The 26,219-nt window shown below is 48.1% G+C and overlaps 2 protein-coding genes across 2 annotated transcripts in view; one reads left to right on the forward strand and one right to left on the reverse strand.

Annotated features, from left to right (window-relative positions):
• The first annotated feature begins 3 nt into the window (after positions 1 to 3).
• LOC137790665 (SPRY domain-containing SOCS box protein 4-like) lies at positions 4 to 11,233 on the forward strand. Its single transcript, XM_068585106.1, has 2 exons — positions 4 to 730; positions 9,895 to 11,233. The coding sequence occupies exons 1-2, from the start codon at positions 22 to 24 to the stop codon at positions 10,020 to 10,022; spliced, it is 837 nt and encodes a 278-aa protein (XP_068441207.1). The 5' UTR covers positions 4 to 21; the 3' UTR covers positions 10,023 to 11,233.
• Positions 11,234 to 14,100: 2,867 nt separating this feature from the next.
• Positions 14,101 to 26,219, reverse strand: part of LOC137790192 (calsyntenin-2-like) — a 217,653-nt gene continuing 205,534 nt past the window's right edge. Inside the window, exons 13-17 of the mRNA XM_068584176.1 lie at positions 21,122 to 21,292; positions 20,891 to 21,036; positions 19,535 to 19,658; positions 17,071 to 17,255; positions 14,101 to 16,920 (exon numbers count right to left, since the gene is read on the reverse strand). Of these exons, the coding sequence (XP_068440277.1) occupies positions 16,714 to 16,920; positions 17,071 to 17,255; positions 19,535 to 19,658; positions 20,891 to 21,036; positions 21,122 to 21,292 (833 nt within the window). The 3' untranslated portion in view covers positions 14,101 to 16,713. The remainder of the gene's footprint in view (positions 16,921 to 17,070; positions 17,256 to 19,534; positions 19,659 to 20,890; positions 21,037 to 21,121; positions 21,293 to 26,219) is intronic.

Here is a 26,219-nt window from a genome sequence, read left to right on the forward strand (position 1 = left end):
CGACCCACTCCCCTTCCAGCCATGGGCCAGAAGATCTCCGGCAGCATCAAGTCGGTGGACGTGCGCGGCGAGCCCTCGTACCGGCCGGTGCGCCGCGAGCTGCGCGGGCCGGACTTCTGCCGCCCGCCCCGCCTGGACCTGCTGCTGGACATGCCGGCGGCCGGCGCCGAGGCCCAGCTGCGCCACGCCTGGAACTCGGACGACCGCTCGCTCAACGTCTTCGTCAAGGAGGACGACAAGCTGACGTTCCACCGGCACCCGGTGGCGCAGAGCACGGACTGCATCCGCGGCAAGGTGGGCCACACCCGGGGGCTCCACGTGTGGCGCATCCACTGGCCCGCCAGGCAGCGGGGCACGCACGCCGTGGTGGGCGTGGCCTCCGCCGAGGCCTCGCTGCACTCCGTGGGCTACACGGCGCTGGTGGGCGCCGACTCGGAGTCCTGGGGCTGGGACCTGGGCCGCAACAGACTCTACCACGACGGGAAGAACCGGCCCGCCTCGGCGCCGGCGCCCACGTACCCGCGCTTCCTGGAGCCGGACGAGTCGTTCGTGCTGCCGGACTCGCTGGCGGTCGTGCTGGACATGGACGAGGGCACGCTGAGCTTCATGGTGGACGGGCAGTACCTGGGCGTGGCCTTCAGGGGGCTGAAGGGGAAGCGACTGTACCCCATCGTCAGCGCCGTGTGGGGCCACTGCGAGGTCTCCATCCGCTACGTCAACGGACTCGATCGTAAGTCGCACAAAACACACACTCACACTCTTTCTCACACACACTTTCTCACACACTCTTTCTCACTCACTCTTTCTCACTCACTCACTCTTACACACACTCTCTCCCTCTTTTTCACACTCTCTCAATCACACTCACTCTTTCACACACACACACCCCCTCTCTCTCTTTTTCAAACACTCTCTCGCTTACACACACTCTCTCGCTTACACACACACTCTCTCTCTTTTTCACACTCTCTCACTCACACACTCTCTCGCTTACACACTCTCTCTCTTTTTCACACTCTCTCACTCACACACTCTCTCGCTTACACACACTCTCTCTCTTTTTCACACTCTCTCACTCACACACTCTCTCGCTTACACACACTCTCTCTTTTTCACACTCTCTCACTCACACACTCTCTCGCTTACACACTCTCTCTCTTTTTCACACTCTCTCACTCACACACTCTCTCGCTTACACACACTCTCTCTCTTTTTCACACTCTCTCACTCACACACTCTCTCGCTTACACACACTCTCTCTCTTTTCACACTCTCTCACTCACACACTCTCTCGCTTACACACACTCTCTCTCTTTTTCACACTCTTTCACTTACACACACTCTCTCTCTTACTCTCTCACACACACACCCTCTCTCTCTTTTTCACACTCTCTCACACACTCTCTCGCTTACACACACACTCTCTCTCTCTCTCACACACACCCTCTCTCTCTTTTTCACACTCTCACACACTCTCTCGCTTACACACACACTCTCTCTCACTCTCTCACACACACCCTCTCTCTCTTTTTCACACTCTCACACACTCTCTCGCTTACACACACACTCTCTCTCACTCTCTCACACACACACCCTCTCTCTCTTTTTCACACTCTCTCACACTCTCTCTCGCTCACACACACACTCTCTCTTACTCTCTCACACACCCTCTCTCTCTGTTTCACACTCGCTCTCACATTCTCACTCACACACTCTCTCGCTCACACACACACTCTTTCTTACTCTCTCACTCATACACTCTGACACTCACACTCACACACTAGTAAAATCCAGCCAGTGAGTCACAGAGCAGTGATTGTGTAGTGTTTGTGTGGCGGTGTGACGTTGTGTAAATCTGATCCGTGTCATTAGCGACATCTCTCTTTAGCCTCGGAGCTCTTCGGGCAGATCACGGCACGTTTTAACGACTTGGCATCAACCAGCAAAAAAACCCAACAACAATACTTTCGCTTTCTTTTCTCCCACCATCGAAACATTCGATCTGACTTATTGGCTCAGTTGTGAGTCGGGAAAGTACACAAAGTCTCTTGACTTCCTGTGTTTCTGGCAGCCAGCAGTGTACAAAACCTTCAGCCACGACGACTCGGCTTTACTTTCAGCATTTTGGATCAAAGTTAAAAGACCCGCACGTCATATTTCAAAGTCTTCAAACGATCCGTTCCTCCTGGTCGTGTTCAGTTTTTCGGAGCGGCGTAATTTGTCAAAACCGCCGCGTTTATTTTAGTGTGAAGTGAAGGGATTTAAAGTGTTTTAAAGCCGGGTCCCGGGCGTCTTCCTCGGCTGCTCACGGACGTGTTTTTGAAGTGAAAAATGTCGCATCAACCTTTTCAGCCTTAATCCCCGTTTTAAGTTTAGCTCGCTCCCTCATCGGCGAGACGCCGTCACGCGGCTTTCAGAGGACGCGCTCGCCTCCGGCGTGAGAACGTGTTTTTACATCGAACGCCGGCGACTCGCGTTCCTCCGGCTCACGCAGCCGTCTGGTGCGAGGACGGCGAGCCGCCGCCGCCATTAGTGCCGCCACGGAGAGGTGGATGTGGCGGCGGCTCGTGGCGGCGGCTCGTGGCGGCGGCTCGTGGCGGCGGCTCGTGGCGGCGGCTCGTGTTTTCACGGCGCGGAGAGAGATGTTTTTGTTTATCTGCGACGCCCCAGATGTGTTTATATTTAGACCCACTCATCAAGGAGAGAGAGAGAGAGAGAGAGAGAGAGAGAGAGAGAGAGAGAGAGAGAGAGAGAGAGAGAGAGAGAGAGAGAGAGAGAGAGAGAGAGAGAGAGAGAGAGAGAGAGAGAGAGAGAGAGAGAGAGAGAGAGAGAGAGAGAGAGAGAGAGAGAGAGAGAGAGAGAGAGAGAGAGAGAGAGAGAGAGAGAGAGAGAGAGAGAGAGAGAGAGAGAGAGAGAGAGAGAGAGAGAGAGAGAGAGAGACTGGAGGGCTGCAACAACCCGGGAATACTGTGACAGAAACCCAGGGAGGGAGGCAGGAATGGGGAGCGAGGGATGAAGGAAGAATCGAAAGGTGAGGAATGGATGAAGGAAGGGGAAGTGAGTAAGGAAGGAAGAGGCGGAGAGGAAAAGGAGGAGGGGGAGTGAGGAAGGAAGAAGGAAGGAATGAGAAGTGAGAGATAGATGGAGGAAGTAATTGGCAGCAAGGGATGAAGAAAGAAAGGAAGGAACAAAGGGGGAGTGAGGGATGGATAGATGAAGGAAGGAGTGAGAAGTGAGTGAGTGATAGATGGAGGAAGGAATTGGGAGCGAGGGATGAAGAAAGGAAGGAACGAAGGGGGAGGGATGGATGGATGGATGGATGGATGGAGGAAGCAAGCAAGCAAGAGGGTGTGAGGGATGGAGGAAGGAAGGGGAAGTAAGGAAGGAGTAGGGGGAAAGGAAGGAAAGAAAGAATGAGAAGTGAGTGAGAGATAGATGGAAATAGGAATTGGGAGCAAGGAAGGAACGAAGGGTAAGTGACTGAGGAAGGAAGGAAGGAAGAGGGTGTGAGGAAAGGAGGAAGGAAGGGTGACGAAGGAAGGAAGAAAGAGCAGGAAGGAAGAAGGCGAAGAATCATCATCGGCAGTTGTATGACAAGTGTGTGTGTGTGTGTGTGTGTGTCTTGAGGGTTCAGGTCAGACTGTAAAGATTTTTTACAGATTTCCTCTCCAGAGATCAAGAAAAAGACGACGGTGAAGTGAACCGCTGCTTTTGTAAACAGTGTAAACATCCTGTCTGAGAGGACGTTAGAAGTGCGACGGAGGGAATGGTGCAGACGGCCTTCGTCAAACTTTAACACACTCAGAAAAAGTGTGTGTGTGTGTGTCTCAGTGTTCCTCTCCGTTGTTCTTTCTGGGTAAATGTCATCGTTCCAACTCGTCTCCATCAAAAACTCTCACATTGGGAAATGGTCTCTCTCTCTCTTCTCCCAGTCCCGCTCGAGCCCGAGTGTTGCACAACGCGGCCCGGGGGCGTTAGCCGACAGTGAGGCACGGACACCGTGTGTGTGTGTGTGTGTCCGTGTTTTTGTGTGTGTTTGTGTGTGTTTAAGAGAGAGAAGAGGAATCCTGGAAGATGTCCCAGTGTGCCTCTGAGCTCAGCGTCTGGCCTTGCATAGTGGGAAATGTTGGTTATTAGTGTGTGTGTGTGTGTCTGTCTGTGTGTGTGTGTGTGTGTCTGCTGAGCTTAAAGGGGAACTCCACAGGTTTTACACATCAAAGTCTGTTTACAAGTTTTTTGGAGAGATTGTGCGTATGTGAAGAGAGTTGAAGAGGGGTGTGTGTGTGTGTGTGTGTGTGTAGTCAGATGAATTGCCTCAGGTAATGTCACTTGTTGAATAGAGGAGAAAGTGGAGTTGTGGCGCTGAAAAGAAGTGAACAACCAGATGGTATAACTTTCGGTTTGAGTGGCATCGTGGGCGTATTATTAATTATTTATTGTTTTTTTGGGGGGGGTTTGACGACGGAGGAATAAAAAATCAGATGTCTGCGTAGTTTGATTTGTGATGATCTGCTCGTAGGAGGACTTCAGACGGCTCGTGGTTCTTCTGGCTCCTCCCACTCGAAACCGCTCGACGCTCAAAATCCTGTTTTTGAGCCTCTCTGCTTCCTGTAGCATCTCTTTGCCGTTCGGCCCCCTTGATGGACTCTCGTTCGCTAGTCCACGCCTGAATAGTTTGATCCTCCTGTTTTTTTTATTGTTTGTATGAAGCGTGGAGACGGCAAAACAGGAAGCGGCTAATGGCGCCCGAGCTCATGAGCCTGAACCTTGCAGCGATCATGGAGGCATCAAAGATGTCTGCCTCGCGCTAACGTACGAGATCAGCGGCGCCCGTGTGCTTCCTGACAGAAAGCACACGGGAGACGAGCGCACGCCGCCGAGCGCGAGGCGATAAAGAGAATAATTGAAGCGTCAATATTTACGCTCGGAGACGGCAACTAAATCCCAGACCTTGCTTTCCGTGCATCGTCCTGGAGCAGCTCGACGCTGCTTTTTTCTTTTTTTTGCTGTCTTATAGTCTGTTCACGTCCTCCCGCCTCCCTCCCTCCCTGCTTAGACTCTTTTATTCTCCATCTCTATCTCCCTGGGAGGCGAGAAGAGATAAGTATCCGTATACACCTCCCTCCCCCGTCTGTATTGTCTCTTTAATACTCTGCATTAATGCAGGTTTTCTTTCACATTCGTCCTGCGTCATTTTCCTCCCTTTTCGCTCTCGCAGACACTTGAAAGCGGAGCCGTACCGAGACGTCGATTTTTATCGGTTTGCATGTCTCGAAAGTTGAAAAAGGCAAAGGCATGAAAGCTCCTCGTGTTCCCGGGAAGCCGTGCTTTTAGCCGTACCGACGCAAACTCCTTTTTCGTACCTGAGATGAGGAAGTGGTTCAGGCGTGACGCGCCTCCACGTCTTCCTCCGTCCGTCCTTTTCAACTCTAATCCTCTCGGTGTTTACTCCCCCCGGCGGCGGCGGCGTGGTTTTGCCGTGGGAAAACGGTGGAGCCGCCTCTCTGGAGGGCCGCGTGGGGCTCGCTCACTGAGGACGCGCCCCACGCTAACGAGAGAGAGGCGTCTTCCTGTCGGCAGCGTTCAGGCGCTGCGGCGTGAGATTAGAGGAGCCGGAGTGTTGCTGAGGAACTCGTGGGATTATTTTACAGAGAGACACTCTGGAGTGAATATCTTCCAGTCAGTGTTTGGGTTTAAAAACAACAACAACGTGATGCAACAACGTGATGCATTGGTTGATTACATTTTAATTATATATCAACAATAGAAGGAAGAAAGGGGAAGTGATGGAGGAAGAGGGAAGGAAGGAGGGAGGAAGGGGAAATATATCTATCTATCTATCTATCTATCGCTATAAAATTATAATATTTCTCACATATCTTATAAAGTGCCTAGCAAACAAAGTAGTTATTTGGTGTGTGAGCATTAAACATATTAAAACAATTACATGTATATTATATCTTTATATAAAATATATTCTGATTCATGCGTACAAACGTTAAGACGGTGATGCGCAAAGGTCGTTATTGCATGCGGCGAATTGTCACTGCTGCCGTGTTTGCACACACACGCGCACACACACACACGCACACACAGATCAGATTGATGGCGGTGCAGCTTCCTGTCTGGCGGTGCGAGGTAATAGGAAGTCGGCCGGCGGCGGCGGAAGGAATCGCTCGCTCAGCAGAGCGATGGGTTTCCGCTCCGAGCGGACGATTCAGTGTGAACACCTGCGCCTCCGACGGCGTGATGAGCGCCGCCGCTGCAGATGACCTCACACGACCTGAAGCCGCCTGTCACTCAGATTTCACTCCTCCTCCTTTTTTCCTTCTTTTCCTCCTCTTTGACTCGTCGCTGAGACGGGAAGGACTGTAGCAGACACACACACACACACACACACACACCTGTCTTCCTAATAAACTAGGCCAGACGGGCCGACCCGCTGATCTGAGGGATGAGTGCGGCTGGAGCCTCTCGGCGCCGCCCCGTGCCGGTTACCTGGGCGCCGCTCTGGTGATGAAGGGCATGAGGAAAGGAGGAAGGGAGGAAGGGAGGGAGTCAGGGAGTCAACAGTAAACTGGAACATGCCAAAAAAGATGCACCGGTCTCACCTCTTATCTCACAGTGAGACGTAACTGGGTTGTGTTGTCTCAGTCTGCAAATGTCGGTTGTGATCGTAAAAAAACTTTGTGTGTGCGTGTGCTATTATCAGTTGCGTATTAGCCGTCTCACCTCGGTGATGGCAGACTAGCCGACGCTCCTCTCCTTCCCTCCCTCCCTCCACTTTGTTCTGGGTTCAGTGTGAGCTTGATGTAGCGGCTGCCGCCCGCGGGCCTCTGCAGCCGTCCTTAAACACACTTTCCCACAGTCCATCTCCTCTTTAATGTGCCGTGAATCTGTCAGAAGATACTCTGCACTTTCCTCTCAAGCGCTCCTTTTTTCTTTCTTTTTCTTTTTTTTGCAACGGCCGGGCGGACAGTTGCACCACTGACTGGAGAGATGACGGATGTGCAGAGAGCTCTGCAGCTAGCTAGCTACTAGCTACTAGCTAGCTAGCTGCAGAGGTAAACAGCAGCAATGTTGTGACATATGTTAAAGCTGCCTCCTTTTTTAATGTGAGCAAACATGCACTAATGTGTGTGACGTTTCTTCCTGTCGTTGCAATTATTTATAACGGAGATGAGTGTAAATGTGAGTCGGCGTTAAATAACCGACGGATGTCGAGCGCCAAACATTTAAAAAAGGGGACTTTAAGAAAAAGGTTTTATTATAAAAATAATTAAACACAATCCCGTGTGTGTGCAGGGATGGAGAGAGAGAAAAAGATGGAGAGAGAGAAAGAGCGAGACTTCTTTGGTTGCAATCGATCTCGTTGGCGCCGGCGGTCGCGTCTTTTTCTACTTTTAATGATACAATGCTACATTTTTAAGTGACGATTCATTTATTTCATTTTTTTGCTCTCGCTCTTTCATCTCTCCCTCTGTCCATCTCTTTCTCTCACTCTGTCTTTCTCTCGCTCAAACTTCTTAATCTTTCTCTTTCTCCTTCATCTCTCTCTCTCATTTTTCTTCTTGATGATGACGGTTAAACAAAGACACAAAGTAAATCTACAAACGTCCGTCAAATGGAAGTAACGCACTTCACACTCGACGAAGGAAGGAAAGAAGGAAGGAAGGAAGGAAGGAAGGAAAGAAGGAATCTCTTCTTGGCCTCGTAAGGTTCCTTCAGGTCAGAACCTGAACCTGCAGCTCGTGTTCCCGTCGCATCCTGTACACTCGCGACACGAGGCTCTGAAATCTAGACACGCGTGCAACTGTGACTTCACACACACACACACACACAAACACACACACTCTCTCCCGGCACGGTGACATCACACCGCCGTGGTGAGAGGAGACGGTTTCTATGGAAACTACCTATATGCGGGGGCCCGTGCTTGTAGATTAAGGCTGATTGACAGCTGCTGTTAGCGCTGACGGGGGAAATAAAGGTGTGTGTGTGTGTGTGTGTGTGTGTGTGTGTGTGTGTGTGTGTGTGTGTGTGTGTGTGTGTGTGTGTGTGTGTGTGTGTGTGTGTGTGTGTGTGTGTGTGTGTGAGTGAGAGAGAGAGAGATCTCGGGTACTTTTTTTATTATCTGAGCGCTCAGACGGACCGGAGTCCCGATTGTGCGACCGGTTGTGTAGCTCGTCCTGGTTGCTTATCTCCTGAAGCGTGGACTTTTCCTCCCTGTCCTCCTGCAGACGTGAGGGTGATAACATGTCGGAGGGGAAGTAATTGTACTTCTCCCTCCTGGCGGCGGCGGCAGTGAATCATCAGCCGCTCGGCGTCATCACACGCGCCGCTGCACGTCGTCAGAGTTCACACACACGTCTGTCTGACTGTGTGTTTTTGTTTTTCCCCACTGAGGTGCTCTCTCGACAGACTTTTCATTAAGCGCTCGGCCGTCAGGTGAAGGAAGGCGGCCGCGCTCTTATTTGTCTGCAGCGCCGTCGGCAGGTTTCATTATTCGGCCTCTAAAGGTCACGTCTCCAGAGCGCAGGAATCCAGAGAGAGAAGAAACGAAAATGGCTCCTGATAAAGTTCACTCTCAATGTTCTTTAGTGAATTTGAGTTCTCGTCTCTCTGGTCACACGGTGGCTTTTATTTTGAAAGGGGAAACTGGAACGTCCTTCGTGGGTTGAAAGGATGTCGGGCGCTCGATTGAGTCCGATCCGCACGATGCGATTGGTCGACGGCTTCAGAAAGAAGAAGACGAATCGACCTCGATGTTTAAAAGAGTTCTCGTGACAAAAAGCAACGGAGGAAATGAATGAATGAATATGTTAATGAATGACTCATGAAGAAGAAAAGCATTAGAGCTTTAGACTCAACGTCTGTTGATGGAGAAGATTCAGGGTCTTTCTGTCAAGTGTGTGTGTGTGTGTGTGTGTGTGTGTGTGATGTCTATTTAGTATCTCAATGTAAAACCAGTCGTTCAGCATCAGGTACGCACTACTTCATGGAAAAACCTTCTTACTGTAGCCATGCTCGTGTCCTTCATTTTGTGTGTGTGTGTGTGTGTGTGTGTGTGTGTGTGTGTGTGTGTGTGTGTGTGTGTGTGTGTGTGTGTGTGTGTGTGGACTCTCAACAGCAGGGTTTCAGCCCCACCAGATGGTGCGTTCAGGTGAAGCAGCTTGACATCCGTAGAAAGGGACATCAGTTAAGAGCCTGCTCTGTCTCGACATACGTGTGTCTGTGTGTGTGTGTGTGGTTGCCGCCATGTTCTGCTGACACACACATCAACTATAGTGCAGTCTTGTCTTCTCATATAAATATTTTGCTCTTCTTTCTTTTCACTCTTTTACTAAAATAAAACAAGTTTTCTTCCCTGCGAACGAGTCAGAATCACGACATTTAGTCAATAAGACATTTTTCCACAAATCCTCGTATCGGCACGAGGATAATCAGAGCAGATCTTCTAATCAATAGTCTTTAATGCTGCTGAATGCATGAATGAACACATGAATATCTAGAAAACACACTGCACACAGCGTGGTTACTTTATGAAGTCAAAGCAGCAGATTTTCTCTCTAATAATGAATCTTACGAGATGGTTTTTTTTCCGTGGATTTGCTGCAAAAATCGTTAAAACATGATCATATTTGTAATTTGTCAGTTTTTTGTGGTGCGAATACGACTTGTATTGTTTCTCCTGAACGTCACGTCTGAATGAGGAACATTAAAGACGCACACGTGTGTGAATGTGCACACAAAAAACACGCACAACTTGGATCTGAAAATCAGTTTCAAGCGCAAAAACAAAACTAAATGCAGTTTTTGTTGAAGCTCTGCTTTCTCTAACATGGTCTCTCTCTCCCCCCCGCTCTCCCCCCCTCCCCCCTCCCTCCCCCACAGCGGAGCCCCTCCCCCTCATGGACCTGTGCAGGCGAGTAGCTCGACTGGCGCTCGGCAGAGAGCGCATCCATCACATCGACACGCTGCCGCTGCCGCAGACGCTGAAGAACTACCTCCAGTACCAGTGACCCCCTCGTGTGCACACACACAGACACACACACACAGACACACACAGGTGGGTCGAGGCTGAGCTCCATTTCTTCTGATGGTAACCGGCCTCTGAACTGAACTCCATCGTCATAACCGTCAGACATCCGCAGAGGACGACGAACGCGACAGTTTACGACAGTCTGAGGGCGGATGGGGGTGCGTTCCAATATGAATGTTTTTATCTTCTAGTTTTGCGCCTTATCTTCTTAGGAGTCTTTCTACTGGACAGGCGGGAGCGTCATGGAGTCCTCTCCCGTGTTCCCCGCCATCTTTTCTTTTTTTTCCCGCACCGCACACACACACACGCAGCCTCCTCGGGAGGGGAAGTAAACAACATGTTGGTATTTATATTTATATTCCCAACAACACAGCGGGCTCTGTGGAGAAGCAACGAAACCCAGGAGACAGGAGGGAGGGGGCCAGCCTGGGAGAGAAGGGTCTATATTTGTGTGTGTGTGTGTCTTCACACACGGATTACATGCAGTACACACTGTTTGTGTGTCTGCAGAGGAACAAAGCCCCGACTGACTTTATAAGATGACAACTCGCATGACGAGCGAGCGGCTGAAGCGACGCACAACTGCTCCGGTCTCGTTTGAACTCTCTCTCCTCTCTCCCCCTCCTTCCCTCTCTCTCTCTCTCTCTCTCCCTCTCTCTCTCTGTCTCTTCATCCCTCGCTTCAGTCTCATTTCAAGCCTCCGGTGTGTGTGTGTGTGTGTGTGTGTGTGTGTGTGTGTGTGTGTGTGTGTGTGTGTGTGTGTGTGTGTGTGTGTGTGTGTGTGTGTGTGTGTGTGTGTGTGTGTGTGTGTGTGTGTGTGTGTGTGTGTGTGTGTGTGTGTGTGTGTGTGTGTGTGTGTGGTGAGCTCAGAGGACCGTGGGCTGATGTAGCGCTGAGAGAGATTGATCTGAAGGTTGAAGCTGTGTGTGTGTATTGCTCTGACACACACACACATGTCAACATGTCACACAAGGACCTCTCTCACACACACACACACACAAAGGTTTTAATGCTGCTTTTCCATCTTTTTATTCCACGTCTTTTTTTTTTTTATGCCTGATTTTACTTTTTGAAAGTTCTCATGATGAGAATTTAGATTGTATGTATTTTTTTGTGTGTGTCTTTTTGTTTCATGGATCATGAGATTTGTCTGCGGGACGGTTTTGTCTCGTCGGTAGAAAACACGACGTGCTGCCGTGAGAATCTGTTCAATGTGAATATGAATAAACGGAGCTGAACGCACGCTGCCTCGCCGTCCTGTGAATGTGTTATGTTCATGTGTTCACGACGTTCATTCAGTGAGAAATAATGAATCTGCTTTTGAAAGAAAGAGGCTCAAAATATCAGCAGCATCCATACAGGCATCTATATAAATGTTTATTCTTTTAATCAAACTATTGTCTCTCATTCATTTGAGTCATTTAAGGTTTACTGTATGCTTTGAATCTTCATTGTTAGTTTAAATACTACATTTTATCACTTTTTACTGTTTAAAACATGTTTATGAGCAAAGATCTGTGAAATCTGTGTGTAAAGTCCTGAACGTTTGGGTTTAAAAGTCCTGAACGTTTGGGTTTAAAAGTCCTGAACGTTTGGGTTTAAAAGTCCTGAACGTTTGGGTTTAAAAGTCCTGAACGTTTGGGTTTGAAAGTCCTGAACGTTTGGGTTTGAAAGTCCTGAACGTCCATTGGTCAGGCCGTATGGACCCGGAGTCGTCGGTGTGTTTAGTTTCTCGTCTGTTTCCTGCTTTAACAGCTGGAGTCAACCAGAGTTTAAGAGCATTTATTTTGTTCTTGGATATAAAATACTGTGAACGCACAACGGGAAGCGATGACCTGCTGAACTCGATCATTAACCCTCTGACGCAGGAGACGAGGAGGAGGAAGATGCTGAAGATGCAGCCGGCTGCCCAGAGAGACGGCGGCCATTGATCTCCTCGTGTAAAGCTGCTCAATAACGCAGCGATCGACTTCTTTTTAAAGGATTATTGACAGTGTGAACGATGAAGCTGAAGCTCGTTTGATCTGGATGCTCATCCAGCTACGAGGTCAGGGGTGGGGGAGGAGGGGGGGGGGGGGGAGGAGAGAGGGAGGGAGGAGGAGGTGTGAAAAGATAAAAGATATTTTCAGCTGCAGCTCTTTAACATCTGACAGGAGACGTAGAACAATGACGCTTCATGTTTACAGCAGAATACACTGTGTGTGTGTGTGTGTCTGTGTGTGTCTGTGTGTGTGTGTGTGTCTGTGTGTGTGTGTCCTCTACGCTCGAGTCTGACTCAGGAGGAAACTGAGGCCCAACAACACAGGATGCTGACTTTCTCTTTCTTTCTTCATCTTTCGCTTTTTCTCTTTCTCTCATTCATCTTTCTGTTTCTCTCTTGTTTTTCTTTCTGTTTCTCTTCTTGTTTCTCTCTTTCTGTTTCACTCTTTCTTTTCTCATTAATCATTCTCTCTGTTGTTCTCTCTCTCTTTCCTGTACCATCATTCTCTCCATCCGTACATCTCCAGCTTCATTCATTTATTTTTATTCACGTCTATTTCTTCTGTTGGACAACAAGTAAAGTCTTTTGTTTGTTTGTTGACACAACAAACAAACAAACACATCGTGGTAGAAGTGACACGTTGGTGCAGAAGTTTCCTCCTGATGCTCTGCAGCGTCCGGCCTGCTCGACCTTCACGAAGGTCACGACCGACCTTCAGGAGAAGACGACAGACGCCTTCTGGAGGGAGTGATGAGACACACACACACACACACACACACACACAGACTCATGCAGACACACACAAACAAACACACACACACACGTGTCTGTAGCTCTGTTTCTAGCAGGGAGGAGAATCTGGTGGTAACCTGGTAACGTGTTGATGATAAACATCCCATAATAGTGTCTGCTTGTAGTCCACGTGGCTGCAGCTGCAGAACTCTTTGCTTAGTTGGTGCTGCCGCCGTGTGGCCGCCTGCGGTACTGCAGCGCTTAAAGGTTCATTATTCACCTTTAAGAGTCAAATAAATCAACTCAACATCAACCTACTTTCATGATTAATTTATGCAGTTTTCAGTCTGTGAAATAGTAAAACAGAGCCAAAAACTGAGACCTCCGTAACTCTGTAGAGCCTACATTTCCCATGATGCAACAGATGTTAACTTTTTCCAACCTGGTGAATGTTCACGTCTTCCAAACTCCCCCACGGTTTACAACGTCTGCTTTGTCGTAAACTTTATTAGTTTTCCAGACCGAGCCGAGAGAAACAGCCCTGATGACGTCATCGATGACGTCATCGATGACGTCATTGTGGCCCTTGACCTTAAGCTGTCGTGTGAGAGCAAACATTGGGCTAGTTCCTGTGTGTGTGTGTGTGTGTGTGTGTGTGTGTGTGTGTGTGTGTGTGTGTGTGTCTTGAGAGAGTAAGTAGATGAGAGGATGAGTGAATGAGTGAGTGAATGAGTGAATGTTCACAGTCTGCAGTCGGCGAGGCTGTTTTTTATTTGAAGGATCAAAGTTTTATTTCTCGACGGGGAACCTGAAGTTCTGAAGAGAAGTTCAGGGAACACTGAGGTTCTTTCATGTTCTGTGTTTGCGTTGCAGCCTCTCGGGGGTTTGACCTTCATCATCATCTTCATCAGTTCCTGCTGCTGTCCGCACTCTTCCAGGAGGAGCGACTCAGAGCTGCAGTCTGGCGACCGGCCACCAGGTGGAGACGTTTCACTGACGGTGACGTCACTGAACCCTTTTTAACCCTTTCTTTTGGAGATTACGACACTGACGTATTTCAAAATACTAGATTTGTACCTTTTCTACTTTTTAGGACGTTTTCCGACAAACTTTACCTTGTTTTTTTATTTTGTTTATCTAATAATATGACGTTCAATGTCTTTTATGTTGTTTTTTTCATCTAATAATATGACTTTTAAAGTTTATTTTTGGACATACTGTACTTTTTTCAGAGTTCTTCCTGACGTTTTTCAACATAACATAAATATTTAACACACAACAATAACCACACACACACACACACACACACACACACACACACACACACACACACAGGAGCCACGGCTAGATTCCAAAACAAGTTTTTATTGGCCAATTTACAGAAAGTGCTGCAGTGACCATCCCAAAGAAAAACAGACCAAAGAGTCCAGAGAGAGAGAGAGAGAGAGAGAGGGAGAGAGCGGGAAAGAGAAAGAGAGAGAGAGAGAGAAAGAGAGTAAACAATAAAAAAACAAACTTTTACACATTTTACAAGGTTTCATGTTAATTTCATCGTCCTCCTCTTCTTCTAAAACAAACGTCAGGACAACAAGAGGGATGATGCAACGAGAGAGAGAGAGAGAGAGAGAGAGAGAGAGAGAGAGAGAGAGAGAGAGAGAGAGCGAGAGAGAGAGAGCGAGAGAGAGGTGTGGAGTAACAGGATCAGGTGTCACATGAGGATAAAGTCCTAAACGACGTATGAGATCTTTTACATGAACACAGAAGCTACAGGACACGCAGGCGGGAGGTTCTCCAGCGGGAGGTTCTCCAGCGGGAGGTTCTCCAGCGGGAGGTTCTCCAGCGGGAGGTTCTCCAGCGGGAGGTTCTCCAGCAGGAGGTTCTCCAGCTGGAGAACGCCGTCAGAGGAGAACGACCTCCCGGGGTTTTGAGTCGTCTGTGGATTTCTTCGCTTTCAGACGCTACAGACGGAGAGAACGTCCAGGTGGAGGTGAAGGAACCTTCCAGGTTCTTCTTCCTCTTCTGATATAAACGTTAAACGCGACGCCGTCGGGTGCTTTCACCTCTTCTTACCTCACGGCGTGCGACGCTGCCGCGTGTCTGTCATTAATGCTGCACCTCACTTCACCCAGTGAAGCTTCTCAATCACAACTAACTGCTATTTTGATTAGAAAACTGTATTTTTTTTTGCAACACGAGACTCATTTTGAAGTATATTTACTTTTATCTTGGAAATAACAAACTAAAAGTCGACTTCAGGAGGTTCTGGACGTGAGAGTGAAGCTCTGCAGCGTTTAAAGTGTTTCATCATCGAGTCCTTCAGTCCGCCCAGGAAGTAAAGTGAGATTTCATTTCTCATTTAGGTTTATTTCATAAAACCAAAACGAGGATGAAGAACTGCATTTAAATGCACTTACATAACATAAAAATATGAGTTTAACATCTTTTTATTATAGATATAATGTATATATATGTATATATTTATATATATACTATGTATTAAATTGAATAATCAAAATAAATATAGGCTGAACACACACACACGTTTCTATATTTCAGACTTTTAAACTGTAATATTATCTCTTGTATTCTTGATGTCAGTGTAAAATCTTCCACTTGGCTCATGTTAAATATATTTTATCACATCTTTGATTTAAAGGATCTTTATTTAAGCAATAAGGTACGAGAGGCAGTACTGTATCGTCAATAATGTACAGCTCAACAGTGCTGTTGTACATTATTGTAAATACAGTACTGCCACCAGTACTTTATTGCTTTTAGCTAACGGAGCAGCGTCACGCTGTCACGCAATTTAAATCACCTCTTATTTTGAGGAACGCTGGTAAACTTAAACAGCTTGTACGGTACTCTCAACCAATCAGAATGCTTGATTTGAGCCACCTGTTTTACAATAAAAAATAAACTAACATTTATGAAATTTAATTTCAATTAATGTAAAGAAAAAGAGGAAGAAAAAACTCAAATTTTGGTATTTGCATCCGGTCGACAGTTGAAAGTTTGATCCCACGTCTCACGCCGTGCAGCATTAATGACGGACAGTCGTTAAGCTCCGCCCCCGGCGCTCACGCTCAATAAGTCCTGTCGAGTCTCTGATGGTCGTCTCTCTAACCGACCCGGTGGAGCACGAGCAAGAAACACACACATTTACTGAGGGGGGGTGCACACACACACACACAGGATGACGAGGTGGGGGTGTCCGGGTGGAGACAGTGGTGTTAAGGGTGGAGGAGGTGGAGGGGGGGGGTCACCTACTATACTCAGTATTTACAAGAAAGGAGCGTATAAAAATGTACAAGGAGACTTCCTCTGCTTTCCCCCCCCAAAAAAACCCCTGGGCTCGCTCACCAGGACGACACACACATCTTCAGTTTACCGTTGAAAATATGCTAATTTCTGGAGAAAAAAATTCACCTGGCTTCTTTTTGCCCCGCGTGTCGGCGAGAATAAAGGAAAACAACACGACGTAAAAACATAAATAGTGTGTTTCTTTTACTTTTTTGGACATCATGGCCTCTGGCGGCTGACGGGACGGTGCAGACTTTAGTCAAACTTTTATTTCTCGGAGGGGTTTTGTGGCGGCGGGAGGGGAAAAAAACGGCCCGACGGTTTGGCGCGCTGTCCCTTTAAGACGTGTGTCGTGTTTTTCTTTTACCTTCGTCTGATCGGCCGTGTATAAAACAGGTTTCCTGACATGGTTTTGAGTCGTGGTGCGCTGCAGTCGCCGTCCACCAGGGGGCGGCGTTACCTCATGTTTAGAGCATCGACATCACAAAAGTCTGTTTTCAACCGTCTGATTTGAGGTTTCGGCGTGGACGCAGACGTGTGTGTGTGTGTGTGTGTGTGTGTGTGTGTGTGCGAGAGTGCGGAGTGGCCGTGTGTGTGTGTGTGTGTGCGCACGTGTGTGTGTGTGTGTGTGTGTGTGTGTTTGTGTGTGTGCGCTTCAGTAAGATATCGTCGTTTTGTCCCAGTTCTGTCCCGTCTTGCTCGAGCGTTGCATTCTGGGTAGCTGCACGTCCACCTCGTCTTCGCTGTCGTCTGACTCGGCGCTGGTGATGTCATCCTCCTCTTCCTCGTCGTCGTCCTCTTCATCTTCCTCCTCTTCCTCCTCCTCCTCTTCCTCCTCTGCGGCCGGCGGCCCCGCCAGGTTCTACGCAGAGAGAATCAGACGTTTTTTAAGCAAAGAAACGAAGAAATCATCCTGATAAACGATCGTTTTATTGCGTGTTTGTTGTTGTTGTTGTTGTTGTTTTCCCGTCAGTAAAGCAGCGTGACGTACAGCCCATAATAGTCTGCGTACCTCCATGGGGTTGACGGTGATGGTCAGGGCGGAGGCGTCCCAGCCGGCGTCCTCCTCCTTGTTGCCCTCGGACAGCTTCACCTCCTGCTGGTGCGTCAGGTGGAGGCGGTAGACGCCGAGCACCACCACCGCCACCAGGGCGGCGATGCACATCACGATCACCACGGTGACCGCGCTCGGCATGGCTGAGAGAGGAGAGAGGAGACAGAGGAGAGAGGAGAGAGGATAGGAGAGAGGACAGAGAGGACAGAGAGGATAAGGAGCGAGGAGAGGGGAGAGAGAAGATGAGAGAGAGAGGAGAGAGGAAAGAGGAGAGGATAGAGGAGAGGAGAAAAAAGAGGAGAGGAGAAAAAAGAGGAGAGAGGAGAGGAGAGAGGAGACAAGAGAAGAGAGATAAGAGTGAGAAAAGAGAGGAGAGAGGATAAGGAGAGAGGAAAGATGAGAGAGAGGAGAGAGAAGAAGAGAGGGGACAGAGGAGACAGGAGGAGAGAAGAGAGGAGACAGGAGAGGAAACGGAGGAAAGAGGAGAGAAGAGAGGAGACAGGAGAGGAAACAGAGGAAAGAGGAGAGAAGAGAGGAAAGAGGAGAGAGGAAAGGAGACGAAAGAGGACAGGAGAGAGGAAAGAGGAGAGGAGAAAGGAGACGTTGCCTCAATAAGTCTTGAAAATATGATATTTTTTTAAAGAAATTTCACAAACTCTTCTTCACTTCCTTCTTGAATATCATGTTCACTTTCATCTCTTTGGTTCATGACCAAGAGGATGCGTGAATCCCTGAATCATTTTTTTTCCACGCTTCTTTTTTTTCCACCCAATCAAGTCACCGGCTAACGGAACGTGCTAGAAGAAAGAAACATGGCGCTGTGATAATCACTCATTAAACAAACTCCTCCTCTGCAAGGCGTCTTTGTTCGTCTCGCGGCCGCCAAACACAAGAAGCACAATCGCTTGCTTCAGTTGAATCTTTGCCCGTCGGCTGAACAAGCAGAAGGAATTCAAAATGCAAAACTTTAAGCGCATTTAATTAAAGAGACGATCGCGAGGCCGATCAGCAGAAACATGCAGGGCGTCTTCAACTAAAGTGTTTCTCTCTGCTCTGATCTCCAGCCGACACGACGTCTGTGCAGCTCCCTCCACCAGTCCCTGCTGGTGTGTGTGTGTGTGTGTGTGTGTGTGTGTGTGTGTGTTTAACGAGAGTGGGGACTCTTCAGATGATCATTTGATTCAGTGGTTCCCTAGATTTTCACACTAAATACAAGGCCTTTGATCTTCCTCTCTGCAAAGCTCCCTTTTTAGAGTAACATGGAGTCTTTGCACACACACACACACACACACACACACACACACACACACACACACACACACACACACACACACCCTGACTTTGTACTCTACACACAGCTCGATATCATCAGAAACTCTCGCATGCGCTACACTGAAACTACAAGTTCTTTCTCATTTGTAGTTTTTTGTAGTTTTTTTTCACCCTCTCTGCTCTTCTGACCTCCTTTTCACGCACACGCACACACACACACACACACGCAAACACACACACACACACACACACACACACACACGCACCTCCCTGGGCCGTTAACAGCGTTGGCCACTGAACTCTCCAGGACTCTAAGTAGAATCCATTAGAGTTTGATGAATAATTAAACCCCGTGTGGAGGATGAAGACCGACGACTCTTCCTCATCCCCGCGTTCTCTTTTCCTTCAGATCACCGGCGCCGCGCTCGCACGTCGATCTCTCGCACGCTGCTTTCTCGCACGCCGCTTTCTCACATGCAGTTTTCCGCTTTCTCGCACGCCGTTTTCTCGCACGCCGCTTTCTCGCACGCCGCTCTCTCGCACGCCACTCTCTCGCACGCCGCTCTCCATCCCTGAGGACGGCGAGCAGACGAGCAGAACCATCAACAAACTGCAGAGTGAAACCGAGCGCTCACCCCGGGACGGATCGCTGCATGAAACACTTTTCTTTCTTGCAGCTGTGGCTCAGCGAGGCTCCCGGTCTCCTGCCTGTCAGCGCTTTTTTGTCAAGTCATCGCCTACATTTTGTCGCATTTTATATTCCCCAGAAGTGTGTTAGCACGCCGGCGCGTCTCCTAAAAAGAAACACCTCCGGGAAACATCTCCCTCCATCTCTGACTTACGGCAGAGCTCACCTTCTTATTGGAAAACACTTTTTTTTTAGGCCCTTTCCTCTAAAATGTCACACTTAAACTAACATGTGTGTATCTCTGCAGCCACTAGGGCTAAACTAACACACACTAACACATCCTAACACACACTAACACCACACTAACACACACCAACACACACTAACACACTGTAACAGACACTAACACACACTAAAACACACTAAAACCACACTAACACACACTAATACGCGCTAACACAAGCTAACACACGCTAACACAGGCTAACACACGCTAACACATGCTAGCACCGAGCTCCTCACCTGAGCCGTGGGTCGGGTACAGGTCCTGGATCATGGACGGATGGTGGATCACCTGCATGTACTGGGGCGGGGCCACCATGTGATTGACGTGCTCCCTCGCTTCAGAACTGTGAAGCGCGCCCACCTGGCCGGGAAAAGCCGGGGAAAGTCGTGAAAAGTCGGGAATCATGTTTTTGAAAAACATTTCCAAAGGATAAAAGTCACATTTTCACTTTTCCTGTCCAAGAAGAAAACGTGATAGCAATGCAATGAAGGTATGGTCTCTTTGTGTGTGTGTGTGTGTGTGTGTGTGTGTGTGTGTGTGTGTGTGTGTGTGTGTGTGTGTGTGTGTGTGTGTGTGTGTGTGTGTGTGTGTGTGTGTGTGTGCAGCTCAATACAGGAAATGACATTTAAACCAGATTCATCGACAGCCTCCGAGGTTCAACATGCGTCTCGTGAAGCAGGAACACATGATTATGATAAAAAGTCAAAATCATAATAATTCCGATAAATATGATTTTTCATCTCATAATAATGACTCTTTTTTATTTTTTATATTTGCCAGACACCTGCGCTGTCTCACTTCCTCTACTAGTTCAAACTATTTGCTCCATTTGGTCTCTAGTGAGTTTTTTAAAAACTATTTCTGAATTATTTTATTTTTTTGGCAAGTTGTTTTCATTTTCCATCCAAATATGTGCAACGTCGCCTGTTATTTCAGGAGCTGCTCGTCGGCCCTCGGGACCTCCTCCTCCTCCTCCTCTTCCTCTTGAAACATGCGTCTCAATGTTAAATAAATAAAGTGCAATCTGCTTTTTTTCCCCCTCGTGTTGTTAATAAGCCGAGAACACTGTAAACACTCGGGACGTTCACTTTCATCCAAACGACGCTGGTCCAGGTCCTCAAATAGAAATATTAAAACATAACATCGCTGTCAGTGTATTCAGGTTTTTTTTTTAAAGCTAGAACATGTTTACATCCTTTAATGTTCCAAAAAAAACATATTTTTCCTCTCCATACTGTCTCTCTGAATATAAACCTTGTTAACCTTCAGATTAAAACGCTCCACTTGAGCTGCTGTCTCTTTAAGAGCCACTGCCAACAACAACAACAACAACAACAACAAACCCCAGTCTGCTTTCATTGGCTTTTGCACGAGAAAACAACATGGCCGCCCTCCACAGAGGACTTGTGCACAGAAAAAGGAGCTTTTCAATATTTCTGTTGCGACTTCTTTATTCCCGGACGTGTTTTTTCTCACAGTTTGTGTGCATAAAATGTTGTGATCTTCACCTTCGAACCCCCTCTGAATACATTTAAAGACACATTAACCCTCACACTTGTCTGCGAATCAGAGTCTGCGGTTTTGGCGCTGACCTCCAGGTTGAACTCGTTGCTGGTGTAGCGTCCGTTGAGCTCCGAGCAGGTGAGGCGGAACCGCCTCTCCGTGGTCGGTCCGGGCCGCCGGCTGTAGTAGCGCACCTGTCGGATCGCCTGCTCGTAGTTGGACATGGAGTCCACACCTGGAAGGGATGGAGAAAGGAAAAGGGGGGGTTGTCGGTGGTTGTGTACTTGTTGGAGACCTGGGCAGGTGTGACGCGTACATACCATATATGGACATGCCGGAGGTGGAGTTCGTGGCGTCCAGGTGCTTCCCGAGCAGAGCGCTGCGCTGCAGCTGGAGGGACTCCTGCTCCGGCCTTAGCTCCTCCCCCAACACCAGGATGTCGCAGTAGTCCAGGTTATGGATGATCTCCTCAAGGACCCCGGGTCGACGTGCTGCACACACACACACACACACACACACACACACACACACAAACACACACACGCCCAGTCTCTTTAAACTGCTTGCGATGGAATTTAGATTTGAGGTCCTTTCTTATTTGTTCTTATTTGTTCTCAAGTTTTTCTACGAGCCCTTCAAAGTCTGTTCAAGTACTCATATGAACCCCAGATGAGTTCTAATACTTGTGTTATTAAAACTCATAACACAAGTATAACATACTTTGATCATGACTATGAACATCCAGCATGATCTGAGCAAGATTTCTGCAAAAGGCCTTTTCGAGCCGCCCCTGAGCTTTTTCCAACTCCAAGGTTCAAAGCCTAAACAACAACCTGCAGGGTTGTACGACCCCTCTTTGTAAAGATAATGACCTAAAGAATCAGAATAAAACAAAACCTTGGCCTGTTGCCAAAGAGTTTTAGTCAAAAATCTGTATCCTCGGTTCAAAAATGGAAAAGTTTTGACCTTTAAGCCTAACCATGCTTGGATTGGGGCATGCTGGGTATTACTATTTGCATACATTTCTGCTTGAGACGTGTGACGCGTTGGAAAAAAACATCTTTTTCTGCTCGGCCTCAACTCTTCCCACAAGGCTTTGCTGTATTTCAGCAATTCAAATGAAGTTAAGCAACGTTGAGGTGCTGCAGATCCTGAAGAAACGTCACTTGACTTATTTTTTTTATCATTTCCTGGTCGCCGGGGGCCTCGGGGGTTAAATAGGTCAAACAAACCAGACTGAACCCCTCTCCGCACAGGACCAGCATCACCTGGAGGAGCTCTTGCCTCTTGGGAAGTGCAATAATTGTCCGTGATCTTAATCCCGTGCGATTCTACCTCGTCTGTACTTTGTTGTAAACGACCTACAATCTTTCTAATCACAAGAGGAACCCCGGTCCATTTTTGTCCACCTTCTCCTATGTAACCTTTATTTAGCCAAGATAAATCCCACTGAGACTTGCACTCTCATTCATAGAGGGGGCTCCTTGCCAGGATGCCGGTGTAAAGGACACCTCTCTGGTATCACATAGAGGTCGCCTTGTGAGCTCTTCATCTCTAAATTACACGGCGTCCCCGCGGTGATGCCGGTCCCTCGCGAGTAACAGCCTTACAAACCCAGAACGGCGCGCGCCATGACACAAACACGACATGCATACATTAAAATCTCACAGAAAAAGGAGGCGGCGGGCTTGAAAACAAAAATTGCATCACGCAAAAGGAATTCCCCGCGGCGGCCATGACGAAACATTTCTTCGTGGTTTCAGGAGCAGTTTAAAGAAGCCGAGATTCAACCGGCGTCGGACACCGCTCGCACCTGCACCTTCACCTGCACCCAGGCTCCAATTATTCATGGCGTCTCTGCACACGGGCGGAGCTGTGAGCTGTGAGCTGCCGCGGTAACAAGTCCCCTCAGACAGCCTCCATCACGCCGGCTGCCGGGGCGCCGCCGACAGTTTGTCTAAGCACTCGCCTCCACCTCTCGGCCGCTGCACACTCTCCCCGGGGACGGACCGGCTATGCCCATTTAACAGCTTCCCGATGGAGAAAGACCAATGTGCGCTGTGTGTGTGTGTGTGTGTGTGTGTGTGTGTCATGGGTGGAGGGGGGGGGGCAAGCTGTGTCTCAGATGATGCTTCAGGATTAGGGTTGTGTACGAAGGCATTTGTGCTTTTTGTTTTGGGGTTGTTGCTTTTAAGGGAAGCAGGGAATTTACCACCGACAGCATGAAATATGACGACACGAGCAGAGAGCTAGCAGCTAGTGATCTCTATGGATCACAGGGAACACTTAAATGTGACTTTTTAGCCTCTGTTACCTCATTTTTAGCCTCTGTTACCTCATTGTTTTGCTTGAGTGGCTGCCAAGTTCTACAATGCAACATTTCTGCTTTCGAACACGGTGTAGTATTTAGCAGCCGGCCAGATATTTCCCTCAGGAGTTGTTGGAAACCTTAACCGAGTAAAAAAAAAAGAAGTTATCCTTTAATTCCTTATGTTGAACACGAACGTTGTTGTTTTTTGTCTGCTGGATGTAGAAGTGAGAAAAATGATGTTGTTAGGAAGGAAATCAGCAAGAAAAACAAGGGAAAGTGTGTTAAAGCTGCATTTTCTCTCCTGACCACCAGGGGGCGACTCCTCTGGTTGTATAGAAGCCTATGCTTCATGTGTTAAAGCTGCATTCTCTCTCCTGACCACCAGGGGGCGACTCCTCTGGTTGTATAGAAGTCTATGCTTCATGTGTTGAAGCTGCATTCTCTCTCCTGACCACCAGGGGGCGACTCCTCTGGTTGTATAGAAGTCTGTGCTTCATGCGTTAAAGCTGCATTCTCTCTCCTGACCACCAGGGGGTGACTCCTCTGGTTGTATAGAAGTCTATGCTTCATGTGTTGAAGCTGCATTCTCTCTCCTGACCACCAGGGGGCGACTCCTCTGGTTGTATAGAAGTCTATGCTTCATGTGTTGAAGCTGCATTCTCTCTCCTGACCACCAGGGGGCGACTCCTCTGGTTGTATAGAAGTCTGTGCTTCATGTGTTAAAGCTGCATTCTCTCTCCTGACCACCAGGGGGCGACTCCTCTGGTTGTATAGAAGTCTACGCTTCATGTGTTGAAGCTGCATTCTCTCCACTGAATTGTAAACATGAGTTTATGTCTCAATCTCTAGTTTCAAGTCTTCTTCTATACAGCATGATGTTCATTTAGTAAATTATGCTCATTTAGAGTCGAATAGACCGTAAAGCAGGAGATGTTTTGGGGGCGTGGCTACAAGGTGATTGACAGGTCGCTACCAGAGGTGTATATGGTGCATACACAATATGGTACCTTCTGTTCATCGGTTGCAAAAAAAATCAACACAGTTGTCACATTTACTTCCTCAATCTCGCTGTTACATTCTGCTTTGACTCAATGATTGGAGAACCGAAAAAAAAAAGTACAGCTGAGCTATAACGATCTTGTAGCACAGCCCGACAAAGAAAAAGACAGAAAGAAAGGACCGTTGAAGCATATGGGTCCAACACATGTTGAGCATTTAAGATGAGTTCAACGAGAGAATTGATGACCTTGACGTTGAGTAAAAGGCTTCGGAGGGAAGCCTTGGAAAAAGACGCCGCGTTACGAGATGGATGGAGTCGCGAGGCGGTGCTGAGCAGGCTCAATAAAAAGACGGATGTCGGGGAGAGACGAAGCACCGGCGAGGGCGAGGGGGGCTGATTAACACGGCCCGAAAGAAACGCACCGCCTGCCCCGAAAAAGAAATATGTGATTTATCTGGAATCCTTTAACCCCCGGAGAGAACACAAAATCTGCTCATTATGAAACCTCATCGTACTTTGCTCTCCCTCTCCCTCTCCCCTCATCGCTCTTCTCTCTTTCTTTCCATTTCTGTGTCTTTCTCGGGCTTCCGGCTAATCTCTTCCCCCCAGCCGCGGTCTCTATTTCACCAGGAGAAAGAGCTCCACCGACTCCTGAAAGCAATGCCACTTTCTGCATCGCGCGATGGAGGGGCTGGAAAAAAAAACCTCGCTTCCTCGCTCTGCTTATCTGCCTCCTTAATTGGCTGCGAGCCACAGCGGTGGCGGCGGTGGCGGCGGCAAAGGCGGGCGGCGGCCCCGGGGTGCCGAGCCGGAGGGCCGTTGCCGCCTCGGTGGTCAGATCGTTGGACGAGGATTTGAATGTCACGCTCATTTGGTTCGCGGTCAAGGCGCCGCGACCCTGAGCCGAGAATCAGTCTCGCGGTATGTGCAAGTCTTACTCAGCATGAAGGCGACTGGGGCGGGGGTGGTGGTGGTGGTGGTGGTGGTGGTGGTGAGGGGATGTCAGATAGGAGAGTGCAGGGACTCTGCAAGCAGGAAATTGACTCAACATATTGGCAGCATGGAACAGAAGGCTGCAGGCAAGAAGTCGCACATGTCCTCTAACACATAGTTCGCTCAAGTACTGGTATTCTCCCATCAGATTCTACTTTCCCGCTCTATTTTACAACATTTTCAAAGCAAATAATATGCTGTTTAGTCACTTATTTGGATGTATGTACAAAACATGTGGGTGGTGTATGAAAAAAAGAAACGAATCATCGTGATTTAACTGCCCGGAGTACAAAGTAGACGGACTAAATAACTATGCTTACTTCTTTATGCATTTGTTAATATAATCTTTCAGAATCTGAAACAAATCTCACATGTGTAGCCTGTTATTATCACCAATTTTATTCAAATAGCCCTAGTGGTTGTAGAGATACACCCTTTTTAGTTTGGGTATGCAATTCTCGAGGAAAGGGCCGATAAATACCTAAAAGGTTAACGTGCATGTTGACGACTTTACTTCTGGACTCCTTATCCCGGCGTCCTTGTGTAAATTGTTCAGTTGTTATATGCTAAACATGGAAAAATCTAGATGCAATATCAAAAATACCTACATCTAAGGTAGCGGCCGCTCAGTTAAGAGGAAATGACTCACACAAGAGGTTGTGTTTCTTTAAAGAGTTTTTTTTCCGAAGCCTTTCATAACGGTGGTCTATAGGGAAAAAGGTCCTTCCCTTGGGTGCTTTGTATTCGGACACGGTGGAAGATTGACGCGCAAGGCCGAAGGGAAATTGATTTTGGGGCGACGAGCTACCGTTGCCTTGGCCGTCGAACAAAAGCACGATTGAAGATCCGCTCGCAGGGTCGCATGTATGCGGCTCGCCGAGCGTTAACGTCGGTGAGCAACAAAGATCTCCGTCGGCGGAGTCTTTGTTTACAGTTATTAACGTGCGAAGGAATGCAGCTCAGGTCTCATTGATTGACTTATATATTAAAACCAGGTGAGAAATGTGTGGGTGAAGGCCAACAGCACTCCACCGCTCCATATTGCATTGTAATTACGAAGCAGCGCTCAGTTTTAGGGCAATCCAATCAAGTCTGAAGGACCTTTTGCAACAGC

Source organism: Clinocottus analis, unplaced genomic scaffold, assembly GCF_023055335.1.
Source record: "Clinocottus analis isolate CAN_PGR_092001 unplaced genomic scaffold, fCliAna1.0.p SCAF_2, whole genome shotgun sequence".
NCBI classification, from domain to species: Eukaryota; Metazoa; Chordata; class Actinopteri; order Perciformes; family Cottidae; genus Clinocottus; species Clinocottus analis.